The sequence below is a fragment of the Jaculus jaculus genome, chromosome 10 (genome assembly GCF_020740685.1).
Source record: "Jaculus jaculus isolate mJacJac1 chromosome 10, mJacJac1.mat.Y.cur, whole genome shotgun sequence".
Taxonomy (NCBI): Eukaryota; Metazoa; Chordata; class Mammalia; order Rodentia; family Dipodidae; genus Jaculus; species Jaculus jaculus.
This window is the reverse complement of record NC_059111.1, coordinates 34501560-34520438: the sequence shown is the minus strand read 5'-3', so window position 1 is coordinate 34520438 and position 18879 is coordinate 34501560. Positions and strand designations below refer to the sequence as shown.

Here is an 18879-nt window from a genome sequence, read left to right as displayed (position 1 = left end):
TCTCTCTCTCTCTCTCTCTCTCTTTCTCTTTCTCTCCCTCGCATGCTCATTTATGTGGATACTTGGGAATCAAACTCGGGTCCTTAAGGTGTCACAGGTGCCTTAACCACAAAGCCATCTCTCCAGCACCAAATAAATAAATAAATATTAATTAAAAAAGAAATAAGGGGCTGGAGAGATGGCTTAGCGGTTAAGCGCTTGCCTGTGAAGCCTAAGGACCCCGGTTCGAGGCTCGGTTCCCCAGGACCCACATTAGCCAGATGCACAAGGGGGCACACGCGTCTGGAGTTCGTTTGCAGTGGCTGGAAGCCCTGGCGTGCCCATTCTCTCTCTCTCTCTCTCTCTCTCTCTCTCTCTCTCTCTCTCTGTCTCTCTCCTCCTCCTCCTCTCTGTCACTCTCAAATAAATAAATAAATAAATAATTTTTAAAAAATAAAATAAAATAAAAAAGAAATAAGGCCAGGAGTGGTGGCACACACCTTTAATCCCAGCTCTGGGAGGCAGAAGTAGAAGGATCGCTGTGAGTTCGAGGCCACCCTGAGACTCCATAGTGAATTCCAGGTCAGCCTGGGCTAGCGTAAGACCCTACCTCAAAAAAAAAAAAAAAAAAAGAAAGAAGGAACGAAAGAAAGAAAGAAAGAAAGAAAGAAAGAAAGAAAGAAAGAAAGAAAGAAAGAAAGAAAGAAAGAAAGAAAAAAGAAAGAAATGGGATGTAACTCAATGGCAGATTGCTTGCTTTGCGTCTACCAAGCCCTATCATGAACCACAGTTTATCTTTAAAACCCTGTAATGTGGGCTGGAAAGATGGCTTCATGAATAAGGCACTTGCCTGCAAAGCCAAAGAACCTCAGTTCAATTCTCCAGGACCCAAGTAAGCCAGATGCACAAAGTGGCGAGTGCGTCTGGAGTTCATTTGCAGTGGCTAGAGGCCCTGGCATGCCCATTCTCTCTTTCTCTCACTCTGCCTCTTTTCATCTTCCAAATAAACAAACAAAATAAAATATTTTTACAAACCCTGTCATGTGCCACAACATACAAAAACCTTAGGGATAATATATTAAGTGCAATAAGTCACAGAAGGACCAACATTGAATGGTTTCACTTATATATCTAAGGTAGTTAAACTTACAGAAGAATAAAGTGAAATGGTGATTGCTAATGGCTAAGGAAAGGGTAAAGTGGAAAATTGCTGTTTGATATGTATTACAGTCAGATTCACGTTGCTAGCAGAACTAACCCGACCAAGAGCAGGTTTGGGGGTAAAAGGTTTATTTTGGCTTACAGGCTCGAGGGACACACCGTGATGGCAGGGGAATAGGATGGCATGAACAGAGGGTGGCCATCACCCCCTGGCCAATATCAGATGGATAACAGGAACAGGAGTGTGTGCCAAACACTGACAAGGGGAAACTGGCTATAATAATACCCATAAGCCCCCAACAATACACTGCCTCCAAGAGGCATTAATTCCCAAATCTCCATCAGCTGGGAGCCTAGCATTCAGAACACCTAAGTTTATGGGGACGCCTGAATCAAACCACCACAATGGGCATGCAATTTCAGTCTTGCAAAATAAAGCAGTTTCAGAGATATGACATGAACTAATGTGCATACAGTTAACAAGACATCTAAAAATTTGATGAGAGTAAAAAAATAAATAAATAAATAAAAACTTTAAGAAATTAACAATACACACCCACTAAGATGTTCACTGTAAAATGAAACAGAAACAGTAAGAACTATTGAGGAGATAGAAAAATTGGAAGCTTGATGCATTGCTTATGGGAATGCAAAATGGTAGCATTGTGGGAAACAGATAGGCAGTTTGTCAAAAAGTTAAAGTTTCCATGTGGTCTTATTCTTAGTGATATACCCTAATATTAAAATTATATATTCATACCAAAACATCTCTGCTAAATGTAATGGTTATACTATTCAAAGTAGTTGGAAAATAGCAACAGCTCAATTATTTGTTGATGAATGAATCGATGAATTATACATCCATACAGTGGATTATTGTTTAATCATAAGAACAATGAAGTGCTCTTGCATTCAATATTGATGAACTCTGAAAGCATTATACAGACATGAAAAAATATATATACTTTATAGCAGCTATATTCTCATTTCTGGGACAAAGCACCCAACCAGAAGCAACTTAAGTGAGGAAAGGATTTAGTTTTGAGGGGAAGTTTCATTGTGGTGGGGCAACTGCCCCACATGGTGTATCAACAGTAGAGAATAAGCAGTCTTGGCAAGCTATCTCTGAACACCCAGTGGGCTGGACAAATTGACCCCAAAGCCTGCCCCCAGCAGCACAAATCCTCGAGTAAGGCTTCACCTCCCAAACGCTATAAGTATGAGACATAATCACAAACACTTGAGGCTATGGGGGACATTTTAACTGAAGCCATCACATTTGTATAATTCAATTTATATGAGCTCTCCAAAGTAGACAAATCTATAAAGACAAAAAGCCAAGGAGGTGGAGGAATGAAATGAACTGCCAATGGTAACTTGGATTCTCTCTGTAAGTTATGAAAATATCTAGAATCAGGTTGTGACAATAGCTGCAAAATGCAATACATGTACTAAAAATCACCAAATTGTATACTATAGTGAATGTTACATGAATTGCATCTCAGTTTGGAGAACTGTTAAGTGTATTGCTTTACTTCCAAATGTTTGAGGATTGTTTTGTTTTAGGTTTTTTCAAGATAGGGTCTTACCTTAGGCCAGGCTGACCTGAAACTCACTCTGTAAGCCCAGGCTGGCCTTGAACTCACAGTAATTCTTGTCTAAGATACCTAGCCTGTGGTAATTTGTACAGCAATCAACTGACTGTGAAAAGCTGTCAATGTATCTCACATATTACACACAAAATACATGCTGTAAAAACATAAAGATTTTTAAAAAATCACCTGTAAATGTCTCCAAAGATAAATCTAGTTAGCCATTTGATGTATATTTTCCCACTCTTTGCATGCTATAATCTGTTTCCACAAAATGATTAAGATTACATTTCTTTATTATTCTTTTCACTTAAAAATATTTGTAAATATTTTTCTACATCATCAATTGCTTGAATTCTGGTTGTTTGTTTTTAGGTAGTTACTCTAATTAATTAAAAAATCTTCATTATTGGACACCAAGGTTGTTTCTCAGTTTGTGGTTGTCATAAATAGTATTTAAATAATTACTCTCATTGATCTTCATGTAATATTTTCTAAATATAATTTTAGAGGTGGAATTTCTGTCAAAGAATGCAAATATTTCAAGATTTTTAACATGTATGCATAACTAAATTGTCATGTAAAAATTATATCAGGGAGCTGGAGAGATGGCTTAGCGGTTAAGCACTTGCCTATAAAGCCTAAGGACCACGGTTCGAGGCTCGATTCCCCAGGACCCACATTAGCCAGATGCACAAGGGGGCGCACGTGTCTAGAGTTCGTTTACAGTGGCTGGAGGCCCTGGTGCACCCATATTCTCCCTCTCTCTCTCCCTCTCTCTCTCTCTCTCTGTCACTTTCAAATAAATAAAAATAAACAAAAAATATTAAAAAAAGAACTATTTTGAAAAAAAATTTATCAGGGCTGGCAGATTGCTTAGTGGTTAAGGAGTTTGCCTATGAAGCCTAGGGACACATGTTTGACTCTCCAGATCCCATGTTAGCCAGATGGACAAAGGTGAGGCAAGTACAAGGTTGCACATGCCCACTAGGTAGTACAAGCATTTGGAGTTCGACTGCAGTGCCAATTCTCTTTTTCTCTCTCTCTCTCTCTCTGAAATAAAAATTTTTAAACTTTTTAAAAATTGTATTAGTTGTCCCTTATTTCAAGATTATAAGTGCATATTTCCCTACAGCATCACTAAATTTAATAATTTCTTGCTAGTTTGATAGATTAAAAATGTTTTTGATGTGCATCAAAATAAAATACCCACACATCTACTATCTTTAAAAAAAATCCTTTCATTAAAAATTAACTCTTTGGGTGCTGAAGTGTAATGGGTAAGGAAATAAGGGAATGTGATGGATAAAGAAATGTCATGATTAAATGTTACCTTTGTTAGGCAGGATATGGTGCTTTACAGATGCTACCTTTGGTATGTAAAATGATACCAGGCCATCTGTTTGAGTGAGATAACCACAAACAATTTTTTTACCCTCTACTTTTGTAACTAGGTTCAGATTTCACGTACTTGTTTTGAAATGTGACATAAATTTTGTCTTTATAACCCCTGACCAGAAGGAACTCCGGGCTGTACTTTTGAGTTCCTGGCTCAAAGTGTAGTTATGGCCAGAAATAAATGTCTCTACTTATTAATATCAGATTTGTGTTGGACTGGTAAATCTCTGAGTGGCCCCAAGCCCATTGTAATTGAGGGCTTGCCTGGGATCCACCGGGCACTCAGCTGATTAACTCCTGCATTTTTTTCCAACTGGCCTTAAGGCCCCTGAAATGCCCAGTGAAACACCAGAGGTCAAACCCCTCAGGCCAGCTTATGAAGTGCCTTCTGCTTCAGCCCAAGTAGGGTATTGGTAAGGCCTGGCACTGGCAAAGTTCTGGAACCTTAACACCTAGACATCTTCTGTGACTAAAGAAGACAAAGAGGCTTCAGAACCTCTGTCCTCCTTTAGAGAGAGACAGGGAGGCTCTCCAGAATTAAGTTTTATTTCTGTTTGCATACATTTTTGACTCACTGAATCTGGTCTCACAGAGTTTTGATTTCTTGGGACTCTACTCTGGCTGTGGGTTGGAGCTGCTGAGAGATGTTCCTCAGCCCCAGGGACATTCTCCAGGCCCTGGAAAGAAGGTGTGGTAGTCAGAATATATCAACACTGTGAGCAAAGAGTCATCTGGAGGAATGACTCTGGAGGAAGGAGGAGTCAGTGGAAGAAGTCTTGATGCAGCACTACTTCCCTAATCCCAGTTGGTGCTGAGATGTCCCCCCAACCCCTGGTCTGTTTCAGTTCTGTGTGGCTACGTGTTTGTCTTTCTGCTTAGTGTTTGTTTTGTCCTTTTGTACTTAACATTTCTGGATCTTCCTAGGAAACCAGCTGCAGTATCTGAAAACTCCACCATGGGACAGAGCACATCTAGCCCATTGCAATGTGTCCTTATTAACTTTTCATTCTTCCAATAGCAGGTGTCTGACTTAGGTGGCACATGTGATACCTTCTCCTTGAGGAAGTTCTGTGAATTAGATTGGCTGTCCCTTGTTGTGGGATACTGCCAGAGACAACTGAAACGATCCAAGAATCACTGAAGAAAGACCCAGGACTCAAATAGTATGTAAAAACAAAGAGCATTTATTCTGCAGTACCAGCCAGCATGCAGGAGTCAAAGATTCACACAAAATGGTGACCCTGAGAGGAGCACAGCAGGCCCCTTGAGGGTTAAGTCATCTTCTAATGTGATTGGCTAAACAAGCAACAGTTATATTTGTACACTTTTTAAAATTTTATTTTATTTTAATTTTTTTTATTTATTTATTTGAGAGCGACAGACACAGAGAGAAAGACAGATAGAGGGAGAGAAAGAGAATGGGTGCGCCAGGGCTTCCAGCCTCTGCAAATGAACTCCAGACGCATGCGCCCCCTTGTGCATCTGGCTAACGTGGGACCTGGGGAACCAAGCCTCGAACTGGGGTCCTTAGGCTTCACAGGCAAGCGCTTAACCACTAAGCCATCTCTCCAGCCCTATTTGTACACTTTTGATTAGCTGTGGCACAGATAATACCATCCTTGGACATGTTTAGACATGTTTTTGCGGCTTTGTGGAGACTGACTCAGCCCTGGAGCCTGCTATCTCAGGCAAGTCCATTTAGTGATAGTCCAGAAGTATTGCAGGAACTGACTTAGGCCCCTGGGTGGCTATCTTCCCCAGCCACATAACAGCCCTTTGTTTGTGGTTTATCCCAGAAGTCTTGCCTGCCTCTCTGGGAAACTGAAACTTAGGCCTACCTGCAAACTGGAGCAAATTTGATCTTCTCACTCCCCCCTTACGAGGGGTCTAGGGGTTGATATTGGGATTTTAATACCATAAGCTGAACAGTAGATGCATGTTCTTTGACAACCCTTATGAGAGTGTTAAGGATATAGGACCCACAGATCAGAGTGAGTAGCAACAGCATCAGGGGCCCTCCCACCACTGAAAGGAGGGTAGTGAGCCAAGAGAACCAATAAAAAGGGATTCATGCCAGTTTTCAGATTTTTGCCTCTTTTTCTCTATCTTGTAATCTTTCCCATATTAGAGACATTGATTCTTTGATGATTCCAGAATGGTTAGTGTAAACACAGCATTGTTCCCCTAGGGCTAGACATAGTCCACCTTTTTGGAGGACTAGGAGGTCTAGTCCACACCTGTTCTGAAGGGTAACTTCCGCTAGTGAAGATAAGGAAGTCTAGAGATGTGAGACAGCCTTTTCTAGCTCAAATAGATCAGCATCTATTGCTAGGCTTAGAGCATTGTCTTGGAGAACTAGGGCCAAGGTGCCCACTCCAGTGGCCCCAGAATTGCCAAGTCCTATCAGGGCGGAGACTAGGACTACAGTGACTGCCCCCCATTTTGATCTTCCAGTAGGAAAAGGGGAGAGTCGAGTCTCCATATCTTTGCCTGAATAATAAAAGATCTTAGGAGTTAGCTGGGTCAGCACACAGAATCCATCGGTGTGGTTGAGAGTAAAGTATGAACACAAGGAGTCAACCCAGTACATCAGGCCCACCAGGTGTCATCTGGAGGGATGAGGTACATCTCTGATTTGGGGCTTTTTGGGTGGTGTGGCATAGGTGTCTATCAGTATGGGGGACAGGGAATGCAGAGTCCATTCCCCTTCAACCAGTTTCAAAGTGAACCACCTGATGCCCAGGTGGTGCCAGTGGCAGGGCCCATTATCCTCAAAGGTGGTGTAATTCCCAAAGATGGCTATTCCCTTATAATGGGGGGGAGAGGGGCTTACATCTAAACAGAACCATCAGTCATCAGTGAGTTCAGGCCTAGAGTTATTTATCACTTGATAGGTGGCCCAGAGTACATCCCAAGGTCCAGATCAGGGTTGGGGATCCTGACTTGGGGCAGGACTCCTGGACGGGATATAAGTCACCCTAGCCTTATTTATTAGGTTGGGCCCTTCAGTAGGCATGGCTTCCTGCTCCTGTGGATTTTAACAGGTGGCAGGACCAGGTTGAGATCTAGTGGTACTTCAGGCCCGAATTTTATCTTTTGAGTTAGGAGCTTAATAGTGAATAATATCCCAAAATCACTATTTGGTTTATAGAGCAGAAGTCCCCATGTGTTTTTTACTCCCCAGTTGGTGGTTTTTTTGTACCTTTTGGGGTAAACTTTATAATGATTGGATTACAAGTACTAAAATCACATGGTCCACTGAGACCATTTGAGTAGAGTTCGGGCTGTAGTCCATATCCCCATCCTAGTGAGCCTGACTCTGGGCTCTATTTAACTAAAATGAGGTCATCCTTAACTGGGGGATCCTTAACTGGGGGTTCCCAGGAGATTGTTCCTGTTGACTTGCATCCTCAGCTTGCATAAAAGAATGAGTCTGCTCACCCCCACCCCCACATTTGGATTTCTGAGACTTGGATCTCCTGTCCCCCAGGCAGACAGAAGGGGGTGTGTCACACCATATTTCACCCACTTAGGAGGTAGCAATTTTGGAGTACAGCATAGGTATCCCAATCCCCTTCAGTCAATGTGCACAAGTCAAATGTTATGCCAGGGAACCAAGTTCCAATAGGGGCTAAGTGGGATGTGGAATTAACAATCATCCCTGTAGCCATGTTAGTAACTACCCATGTGAGGTTATATAGCTCATGAGGGTTAAGTCCAGTAAGGGCCAAACTCATAGTAGCAAGATCATGATTTGTAAAGTCTTAGCTTTAGTTGGTCCAGTGGGTGGGGCTGAATCTTCCACCCTTCTGGAGTGAAATCATCAAGAGGCCTCTCCCATTGGTGTTGCAACTGTTGAGTGGTTTCTCATCTCACAGGTTTGATGTGGAAGTGATGTATCCAGGTTCTGACTCCATCAACCTTCACTGCTGTGGGCATGGTCAAGATTACCATGTAAAGGCCTTTCCAGCATGGCTCAAGAGTTCTGTGATTGTGTCTCTTAATCTAGACTTCATCACCTGGTTCAAAGCAATGGGGGGTAGGAGGAGGAGCTGACACATATATTTGGCATGTGTCCAACCAAATCTGTTTTTGGACATTATGGAGAGCTTGAGGGATTCCAGGAACTTCTGATGGTCGAATTCTGCAAGGATCTCAGGTTGAAGGTTATGCAAAAGGGGAGAGGGCCTCCCATATACTATCTCAAAGGGAGTTGTGTTGGGGCGGAGGGGGTTCTAGCCTTCTACAGAGCATAAGGAAGGAGGGTTACCCAGTCACTGCCAGTTTCTAGGGTTAACTTATTTAAGGACTTCTTTAAAGTCTGATTCATTCTCTCTTCCAGGTCGATTATCAGATCCTAACAATGAAGGCAGTCTTTTGGGGGAGAATGCCTCGACCGAGCCTGAAAAGGTGTCCACAAGAACTAAAAGGTACTTGTATCCATATAAACCTGGTTTGACTTCGGTGTAATCTATTTCCCAGTTTGTGCCTGGTCTCTGTCCATATAATCAATTTCCTGGAGCCTTTTGTCCTACAGTCAAGGATTTACTGCCTTACAGGTAGGGCAGTGGGAAATGATCTCATTCACTAAGGGCCCTAGGTGAAAAATTTTATAGTTATTGGTACGATAAATGTCTCTGTAGCTAACTCCACAATGCACGACCCATATACCTCAACAAGGAGGGGCCAGTGGGGAGGGGGGTAGGTCATGGATGAGCCTAATAATGGTACCAAACTGCCTGTACTTGCAGAATAGAAAACTAATTTAAAAAATATATAGTTAGCATTTCTCAGCAGCTTCTTAAGTTTTCTAAGACCCAGATGGGTATTTTGATGAATCTGATGAATGAGCTGTTTAGCAAATTCTGAAGGGAGATTTATTCAGCCCTCAGCTATATGGAGCCATCCTTCTTTTCAAGAGTCCTTGGCATTTGGTTAGGACCTCCTTATCTTTTGAGCTATAATGGTGGATCAGATGGAGCCCTGGTGGAACCATAGCCACCAAGGCCATGGCTGTGGAGTCTAGTGCAGCCTCTTTTGCGGCCTTATTGGCCAGTCTGTTTCCTTTTGCTCTTTTATCTTCCCCATTTTGATGGCCCAGGCAATGGACAATGGCTATCTTGAGGGGCAGCCATATCATTTCTTTCTTTTTTTTTTTTACACAAATCTAGTTTAATGTAACATGAACAAATCATAAGTACATGTGTTGCTACCATATTCTATTATTGAAGCAAAAGTTTTGTATTCAATAAAAATACACAGAATGTATAAAATGTTTAATCACATTTCACTAACAACTGTAAACAAAATAGAATGTGAGACTTTCATATGTGAAGATACACATTTTGGAAGGAACCCAATTTGAAGTAAATCCATTAGCACATATATTGCAAGGGTACACAAAAATGTTTGTCATTTACAAATATACACAGAGAATAAATGTCAAAAAGTTAATATTGGAATCTAAGTGAGAGGTATTAAAGTGACTAGCCTCAAAGGATAAATTATTTATTTGGGTTTAAGGTAGCAGAGGTCCATGTAAATTAATTAACAAGTGAGTGAGGAAACATACAATATGCCATAGCAAGAAGTTAGAAACCTGAATACTGTGGAAAAGATTTATTAGTCTGTAAAAGTTGGTTCTGATAAACTATTGACTATTTGTTACAGTTAATTATTAGATTTTCATTACAGTAACATATTTCCCACATATCAAACTTTGGAAGCAATATGCCTTTCCTTAAATTATCACTTAGTGTTCTCCCCCCAACCCCTCAAAACAGAGAAATGGGTTTCTGAATATCAACTAGCCATTTATGGAAGCCATAAGATACAGATAGTCATAAACATCACACAAGCTACAATTGAAGTATATGGACAAACATTACCAACATTTATGACAAAAGATGTTGGTTTAAAAATGGCTTAAAGTTAAAAAAAAAAGTTAAAAAGTTGGTTTAAAGTTAAAAAGAGTTACTATAATCACACCATTCATGTCCTTCTGAAACCAAAATAAGGGAAAACTTTATTGCCATTCTGCCCAACCCCACATAACTAAAAACAGTATCAATGGATCATGAATCCAATGTACATATCACAGGATTAAAACTCCAGTTAACTGAGCTAAGCACTGAAGTGAGTTCAAAAGTAATACTAAACTTTGTTAACATGTCAGTACCATTTTAGAGCATCATCAGAACAAAGAGAGTTAATTATGAATTGGTCTGGCCACATTCTCTACTGAGAATTTTGCTTCATACTAAGAGAATCCCAAATGTCCCAGGAAACTGTAAAATCATGCTTTGTTACTTCTCAAAGGAAATCTGACCTGTTTGATGATGCCTGAATACCTCTCCATGGTTCTAGGAATTCTACATACCAATTCATTCAGCAACTGATAAGAATGTTTAAGTGAAAAGGAGACAAAAGGCAGACCTGTAGCAACACATACTAGATAGATGGATGTTTTTTAAAAATTATATGATAAATGTAAATCATAAAACAAAATGTACTTATAAAGGTACACCTATTTTATGTTACATAAAAATCTATAGACTGCAAACTGTGCATGCTTACCATAACATTTACCTGGGAAAGCCAATGAGTGGGATTTCTTGCAAATATTCACTGCCATGATAAAAACAATTCTGTACAAACTGCAAGGTCCCTAAGATAGCAGTTAAGAGTTTATATACAGAAAGATGTCACTATCTGATGAAATATGCAAGAGATGGAATTTCCCAGAGTTTATAACACAGAACAGTAACCACCACAGGCTCCTCCTCCATGGCTCTCGTCCCTGTGTGACAGTTTGACTCCTTTACTCTGGCTCTTGCTTTCCCACAGTCCTGGCATCTGAATGATCTTTTCAACAAGCTCTTCAAAGGCACACTGAACAGCACAGCAGGTTTTTGCACTTGCCTCTATAAATAACATGGAATGCTTCCGTGCAAATTTCAGACCTTCATTTCTATCAACTTCACGATTTTCCTTATCAATTTTATTTCCAACTAGCATGTTTACTATGTCGTTTCTTGTACAGTATGTTTCCAATTCATTTAACCAATTATCCAGTTTAACAAAGGTGTCTCTTCTTGTGACATCATAGACTAATATAACACCTTGTGCACCTCTATAATAGCTGGGAGTTAATGTTCTAAACCTCTCTTGAGCAGCAGTATCCAATATTGCAAGTTTAGCCTTATTTCCATCCACTGAAATTGTTTTCACCTTAAAGTCAACATCTATTGTTGCTGCAAGTTCTGGATCAAAAGTATCATCTGTGAACCTCAAGAGCAGGCTGGACTTGCCCACCCCGCTCTCGCTGATGATGAGAATCTTCAGTGTGGTCAACACATCCTCATCCATGCTGAGCCCGCTCCGCTCCAGCCACTCCCATATCATTTCTATTAGGGTAGGATCTCATCTTTATTTTTGATGGTTTTTCCTTCTGCCATGAGCAGCCCCCTTATAGATGAGCCTATGGACATGAGCTGTGGTAAAGGTGTATTGGCTGTCCATGAAGATGTTTGCAATTTTGTCTTTGGCCATTTTAAGGGCCTAAGTCAGGGCAATTAGTTCGGCCCTCTGGGCCAAAGTCCCGGGTGGTAGGGCAGAATCCCATACTACAGTTAAGAGTTACTAATTCAGTGCTCACATACCTAACTCTGTCTTGCATGTAACTGCTCCCGTCTGTGAAGTAGTCTGAATTCGGCCAGGGGATGTCAGTTCCAGCCTCACATTTTGGACATGGTTCAACACTATTGAGCAGTCATGTGTAATGTCCTGGTCTGGGTCTGGCAGTAAAGTAGCCAGATTGAGGGCTAAGGTAGTGTTGTATCAGATGCAGGGCAAGTTCAGAAGCAGAGACTGGTAATGCACCAGTTGGTTATTAGAGATCCCTCGATCCAGGGGATTCTTGAGAATCCCTTCAATGGCATGTGGGGTAATTATGATCAATTTCTGTCCTATAGTAATCTTATCTGAATCCTTAACCAGCAACACAGTAGCTGCAATGATGTGCAGGCAGGCTGGCCATCCTTGCTCTACTGGGTCCAGCTTTTGGGACAGTTAGGCTACTGATCTTTTCCAAGGACCTAGAGTTTGAGCCAGCACACCCTTAGCTATGCCTTTGTTTTTATCCACATACTGGTGGAAAGGCTTATAGATGTCTGGTAGGGCCAGTGCTGGGGCCTTAAGGAGTGCCTCCTTTAGCTGATGGAAGCCTCTGTCCATCTCTGGAGTCCAGTCCAGGGCATTCTCCTATCACCTTGTGGCCTCATAGAGATTCTTAGCAATTTCTGTGAATCCTGGCACTCAGAGTCTACAGAATCCTACTGAGCCCAAGAACTCATGAGCTTGTCTTCAAGTTTGGGGAGTGGAGGCCTGAGACAACAGGTGTTGCCCCCCCCCTTGAATATTTACCCTAAGTAAATTACCCCCCTTTGGCAGAGCTGTGCCTTTTTCACAGATACTCAATATCCCATCTGGCCCAGTTCTCTGAGCAAGGCGCCAGTCACCAAATGACAGATTTCTTCATCTGGGCCAGCTATTAGGAGGTCATCAACACACTGTAGGAGGATTATTTGGGGGTATTCCTGATGGTACTCACCCAGGGCTTCATGTAGTGCCTTGTCAAAAATGGTGGGCAAGTTCTTAAACCCTTGTGGTAGCTGAGTCCAGGTCAGCTGTCCATTGAAACCACAATCCAAGTCGCTCCATTCAAAGATCAACAAGGGTTGGTTAGCTGGAGCCAGTAGTAGGCTAAAGATTGCATCTTTAAGATCCAACACTGTATAGACATCCCACTCAGGCAGCAGGCTGCTCAGTAGGGTGTATGGATTGTGCACTGTGGGGTGAATGTCTTCTACTCTTTTATTAACTTCCCTTAAGTCCTGCACAGGCTAGTAGTTGTTATAGTGGGGTTTTCTTACCAGCATAAGGGAGGTGTTCCAGGAAGACTGACAAGGAACTAATATCCCCTGTTCCCAGAATCAGTTTATGTGAGGTGATAACCCCACTTTCACTTCCCAAGACATGGAGTACTGGCAGACTCTGGCTGGACTAGCATCAGCTTTTAGTTGTACTAAAATTGGGACCCAATATTTAGCTAGCCCCATCTGATTTCTTTCTTCCCATAGTCCTGGAATTTCCTCCCATAATTTTTCCAAGTATTGTTTCTTCTTGGCAGTCATTCTGGGTGGGGAATAGATTTGTATTCTTCTGCTAGAGATACAGTCAGAATGTGTATGGGACCATTTTTATTAAAGACCTGTACTTCCTCGGGGCTAAAATGGATTTTTGGCCCCATCTTGGTCAGGAGATCTCATCCTGGGAGTGGGTATGGACACCAAGGGATGACCATAAATTAATGGGTCACCAGTCCCATTCTCCAGTCCACCTTTCTTTGGGTAGTCCATGGATATTGGTTAGTTCTGATAGCCCCCTGGACCCATGTTTTCTTGTTAAACAGAGGCCCCCTAGGTTGTTTTAGGATGGAGTGTTGCACCCCCTTATTGATTAGAAACTCTACCAGTTTCCCCTCTACCTTTAGGATTACCCAGGGCTCATGGAGTGGATGTGAGCCCTGATGCCCTCAGTCGCTCATTTCTTCTATCTCCAAAACTTTTTGCCCTTTCTCCCTGTGCTTTTTGGGGAAGTCATTCTTCCAGTGTCCTATTTATTTGCAGTAAGCACACTGTCCTTTAGGAGACAGGGTCATCCCTCCTTTATTTGAAGTGTTTGTTTGTCTTTCCCCCTTCCATAGGCTATTTCTCTTAATTCTTGGGAATCAGATCTTTCTCTCCCTATAGCCACCAGTAGTGCTCTGGTGAGTCCATTTGTTTGTCTACTTTCTGTAGTCTTCCTATTGTTGTAGACCTTTTCTGCTATGGCTACAAGTTCTGCCATTTGCTTGCCTATGAATCCATCCAGTCACTGGAGCTTTCTGCAGACATCTGGCATCACCCAGTTGAGAAAAGCCATGTTCACAGCAGACTGATTTCTTTGCTTCAGGGTGGAGGGGTGTGTAAGTCTGGTAGGCCTCCAACAGTCACTCTAGGAAGGTCCCTGGGCTTTCCTCCTTACTTTGTATGACCTGGTCTACTTTAGACAAATTTGTAGGCCTTCTGGCAGCCTCCCAGAAACCACCCATTAGAATCTGGCAGTAGACCTTCAGCCTCTCCTTACCTGCAGGGTCGTTAGTGTCCCAGTTTGGGCAAATAAAGAGAAAATCCATGTCAATGTCATCCTGGACCACCATGGGCTGGCCGTTTGGCTCTGGAACTGACTTTCAGGCTATGGCTAGCACCTGTTCTTTCTCCTCAGCCATGAAGGGCACCTACAAAAGCTGTTAGCAATCATCCCACATACGTTGGTGGGTAATCATTATAGAGTCTAATAGTTCTAGTAGGGTGAAGGGTTTCTCTGAGAACTTGGGATTTTGCATTTTCCAGTTATATAGGTCACTAGTGGAAAAAGGGATGTGGCCCATATACTGTTGGCCCTCCTGATCAGGGAGACTGGTTGCTCATAGAAGCAGTGCAATCATGGTAGAGTCTGCCTGTCTTGTGGTCTGGGCCCATGTATGGGGAGGACTTATCATATTCCCTCTGTCCTCCCTGGGCTCAGATTGGCAGTGACCACTTGCACTATGGATTCCAGCATGGAGGTGGGTATATAAGGAAGTGACTAGAGGTCCTCCTCAGGAATGGAGGGGGGTAGGACTGCTGGCTTGCAGTCTTTTGGAAGCCCCAACTCCTTAACCTACAGGATAATTGGAGTTGGTGGCAAAAAGGGTCTGAGCCAGGGTGGGGGAGGGTCTCTCCACCAGATATTGCCAAACTGGGATGTACAAGACCTGGTCAGGATGCCCAGGATTCCCATACACAATACCTTTAACTTGGTAAATGTGGAAAGATAGAAGGTGCCTCCCTCCAGCCATCCCACATTGAAAGTTGGCCATTCATTCCTGCAAAATATGGTTAGTTTTCCCAGCCATACTGTTAAACCCAGATTGTCTGGAAGGAGTTGGAAATCCTTGAAGTGTGACTGGACTAGGTCCAGTGGGGTGGAACTTGCCACCTGTCCCACGGTGTCTCTCAAGAAAGTAGAAAAGGACGAACAAGATACAAACACACATGCCCAGAAACAAACCTCCTATGGAGTAAAAAAGAAAGCAAAACAATGCTGATGGTGGCCTATCCTGTAAATGGGCTCTGCCAGATGGGCTCGACCCATCAGTATCTATCAAAACCAGAGTCACACTGGAGCTCTCTGGCTCCAACAGATGGGGGTCCAGAGCACTCTTGGAACCCCCTGGCTCAGAAGTAATAATTGGTATGTCCACCTTGCCTTCATGGGCCTCCTAATTTTGTCCAGACACCAGATATACCAGGAAAACCAGGAACAGAGCAGAACAAAGACACATGTAGTACAGAGGGGTGCCTGTTATGAGCATGTAAGGACCAGCATATGGTCCAGGGACAGTTTAGATAAATAAGTTTTTTTCTTTGTGTGTGAGAGTAAAAATTCAAAGTCAAACTTTGTAAGCAAAAACTAAGAGTAAGCTGAGTACAATGACATAGTAAGAGATTAGCAGAAGGTGTGTGTGGAACCCTAGATAAGTAGTGGAAAATATAAAAACCCCAGCTGCTCAGCAGCCGTTGTCCCAGTCCTCCCGACACTATGACTGACTGAACGGCTGCTCAGCAGTCCGGACTAAGACCTCCGCAAGACGCATCACCGATCCGAATTCATCTGCCCGACACGCTGTCCGAACGACCGAGACTCACCTTGAAACACCACGAACTGAGAGAAAAGTCAGAGCACGGACCCGCGCCACCAGGTTATAAAGCATCAGAAATCTCGCAGACCGAGTCTCGCATTGCGACCGAGTCTCACGTTACTGCGTCCCAAGTCTCGCGTTATCAGGTTGTATACATGTTAGACTCATTAGAAATATTCTTGTGTTAGTAGTGATGAATATAGTTTGGTTATATATTATATTAGCTATAATATTAGTTGTGATAGTTTGGACTTGCTTGTGTGTGACTTTCATCCCAGTAAACTCCTTTGCGAGTACACCAGTGTCTGAGTATTATTGACCTTCGTGGGCGGAATCCTCTCAACCAATCATCTTTGAGAGTGCTCGCGACAGGTGCCCCAACTCACCGATCAGTAGAGAACCAATTGCTCCCCTAGAAACACTCCACTATCTAGTCTGGGGGATCACCAGCAATCTGGGACAAATCCCCAAATGTAAGTGTCCAAGAATCACTGATGAAAGACCCCAGACTCAAATAGTATGTAGATGAGCATTTATTCTGCAGGATCAGCCAGCATGTGGGGGTCAACCATTCATACAAAATGGCAACCCTGAGAAAAGCACACAGGCCTCTTTTAAACACAGCTAGGGGAATTTTAGAAGGGTTAGGTCATCTTCTAAATGTGATTGGCTAAGCAAGCAGCAGTTATATTTGTACAACTTTGACTGACTGGACATGTTTAGACATGTTTTTGAGTTGTTGCAGGAACTGACTTAGCCCTGAAGCCTGCTATCTCAGGCAAGTCTCTCTCTTTTTTTTTCTTTCTTTTTTTTTTTTTTTTTTTTTGTCATAGTCCAGAGGTATTGCAGAAACTGGCTCAGGCCCCTGGGCGGCTATCTTCCCCATCCACATGTCAGGGTCACTGTTGATTAACAGCCCTTTGTTCATGGTTTTTCCCAGAAGTCTTGCCTGCCTCTCCAGGAAACTGAAACTTAGGCATAGCTGTAAACTGGAGCAAATTTGATCCTCTCAGGAACTTTCAACCTCCCAACTGCAAATCAAGTCAGGGCTTGTCCTTGGGCAACCCGGACACCCTGACTACCCTGAGGAAATTGGAAATTGGAAATTAAAAATTGGAACTGAGACTAGTCAAGTTTTTGTTTAATAAATCCTAAATATAAAATCTGAAATTATACTCAAAGTAATTTCAAGGTTTTGTTTTGATCTCTGGAGTTATAAATAAAATGGGAATTTAAAATGAGAATACATAGCTTCTGAAAGAATGAATGGATGTTTTAGGGGAAGATATGTCTGAAGTCTATTTAAAAAGTACATTTGGAATGAATGTGTGTGTATATGAGTATATGTGTGGCTCATAGCCCTAAGGCTGCAGAATTATAAGGCTTTGCCTTTGTGTCTGTTCAGCAGCACCAACACAATGGGAAATTCATTGTGGGCAATATCCTCCAACAAGCCCACTGTCCTAGACTGCATGACCAACTTTTACAGTTCAGTGTCCCCCAGAAGGAAGACTGAATAATTAAAATCACAGGCAGTAAAAAATGCAAGATTCTGCTAGTATTAAAAAGTTGTAAAGGGACAGAATCAAAAAGGTGCCTTGTAGCCCTGAGGGAAGTCCAAAACTATCTCTTGAATTTTGGGGAGGGGGGGTTACAGTTTCCCACTGTGTTCCCCAAGGGCAAGAAGTAGATCAAAAATAGTTAAGTTATAACCAGGAGTGGTGGCTTACTTTCATTCCAACACTCAGGAGGCAGAGATAGGAGGATCGCCATGAGTTCCAGGCCACCCTGAGACTACACACTGAATTCTAGGTCAGCCTGGGCAAGAGTGAGACAAAAAAAAAAAAAAAAAAAAAAGCGGGCGAGAGAGAGAGAGAGAGAGAGAGAGAGAGAGAGAGAGAGAGAGAATAGTTAAGTTCTGGGTCATCCCAATCAGATGCTACAACATGGGAAAAACTGTCTTGATCTCACATGCTACTGCTGGTGCAGCTCTCCATAGCAAGGACAAATGTAGGGGACTTCTTATAAGAAAGTTGCAACTGTTTTTAAGTTTACTTTATCTCTCTATGCTTCTATTGGACTACTAACAGAAAACAGCCTCAAGATTTGTGTTTAAATTCAGAAGTGCTCAATATTGAGTTTGTCAGAAAATTTCTAATAATGTTTGAATCTGCTTTCATATTATAAAAAAAAAATGTTTCAGGACTGTCTGAGTAAATAGCACAAATCCAGCCTGGTCTACCCTTTACAAAGAGCTAATTCAAAAGGCCTTCTGAGCCAAGCGTGGTGGCGCATGCCTTTAATCCCAGCACTTAGCAGGCAGAGGTAGGAGGATCGCCGTGAGTTCGAGGCCACCCTGAGACTCCACAGTGAATTCCAGGTCAGCCTGGGCTACAGTGAGACCCCACCTCAAAAAACCAAAAAAAAAAAAGAAAAAAAGAAAAGGCCTTCTGAGACAGAAAAAATATTTTTAAAATGGTCATATTGAAAGTCTTATGGAAAGGACAATGAAATGAAGTTATTAATTATGAGATGAACAGACTAAGGAAGATAAACTGGAGAGAAAATTTTAAATGTTGGATAGTAAATGATGGAAAAGATTGTTACAGAGTGGTTAAATAGATTGTAGAGTAAAAATATGCAGATGAAGGTATTGTTGTTCAGGCTGATTTTGTTAGGTGCTTATCACTGAGGTGATAATTTAAGTCTTATAAAAGGTGTTTTGATAATTGTGACTTTGTTCTTAGGAAAACTGAGGAAGCTGCTCATGTCTTAGGAAAACCTACTGTATACAAACACTATTAATACAGTTTGTCTAAGCTTTATATAACAGTCATAAATATTTCTTTAGTTAAGCTATAAAATTGTTCAAAGGTAAAATGTACTTGTTTAAGAAATTACTTTGTCTTTCATATTGTCTCTAATGTATGTTAAAATTGGGCTAGCTTAACTCAACAATAACCA

At 42.0% G+C, this 18879-nt stretch overlaps 1 protein-coding gene across 2 annotated transcripts; it reads right to left on the bottom strand.

The window, feature by feature from the left end:
- Nucleotides 1–10618: 10618 nt before the first annotated feature.
- On the bottom strand, nucleotides 10619–11498 carry LOC101600644 (ras-related protein Rab-18). 2 transcript variants are annotated; one of them, XM_004660479.2, is made up of 2 exons: nucleotides 11114–11498; nucleotides 10619–11046 (listed from the first exon to the last, which is right to left on the bottom strand). In XM_004660479.2, the coding sequence occupies exons 1-2, from the start codon at nucleotides 11496–11498 to the stop codon at nucleotides 10838–10840; spliced, it is 594 nt and encodes a 197-aa protein (XP_004660536.2). In that variant the 3' UTR covers nucleotides 10619–10837. The 2 variants fall into 2 exon arrangements, with proteins under 2 accessions (XP_004660536.2, XP_004660535.2); XM_004660478.2 differs by having other exon boundaries at nucleotides 10773–11498.
- Nucleotides 11499–18879: the final 7381 nt, after the last annotated feature.

Coding starts and splice junctions, on each gene's coding strand:
- LOC101600644 (XM_004660478.2), bottom strand. CDS start 11,498: ATGGATGAGGATGTGTTGACCACACTGAAGATTCTCATCATCAGCGAG.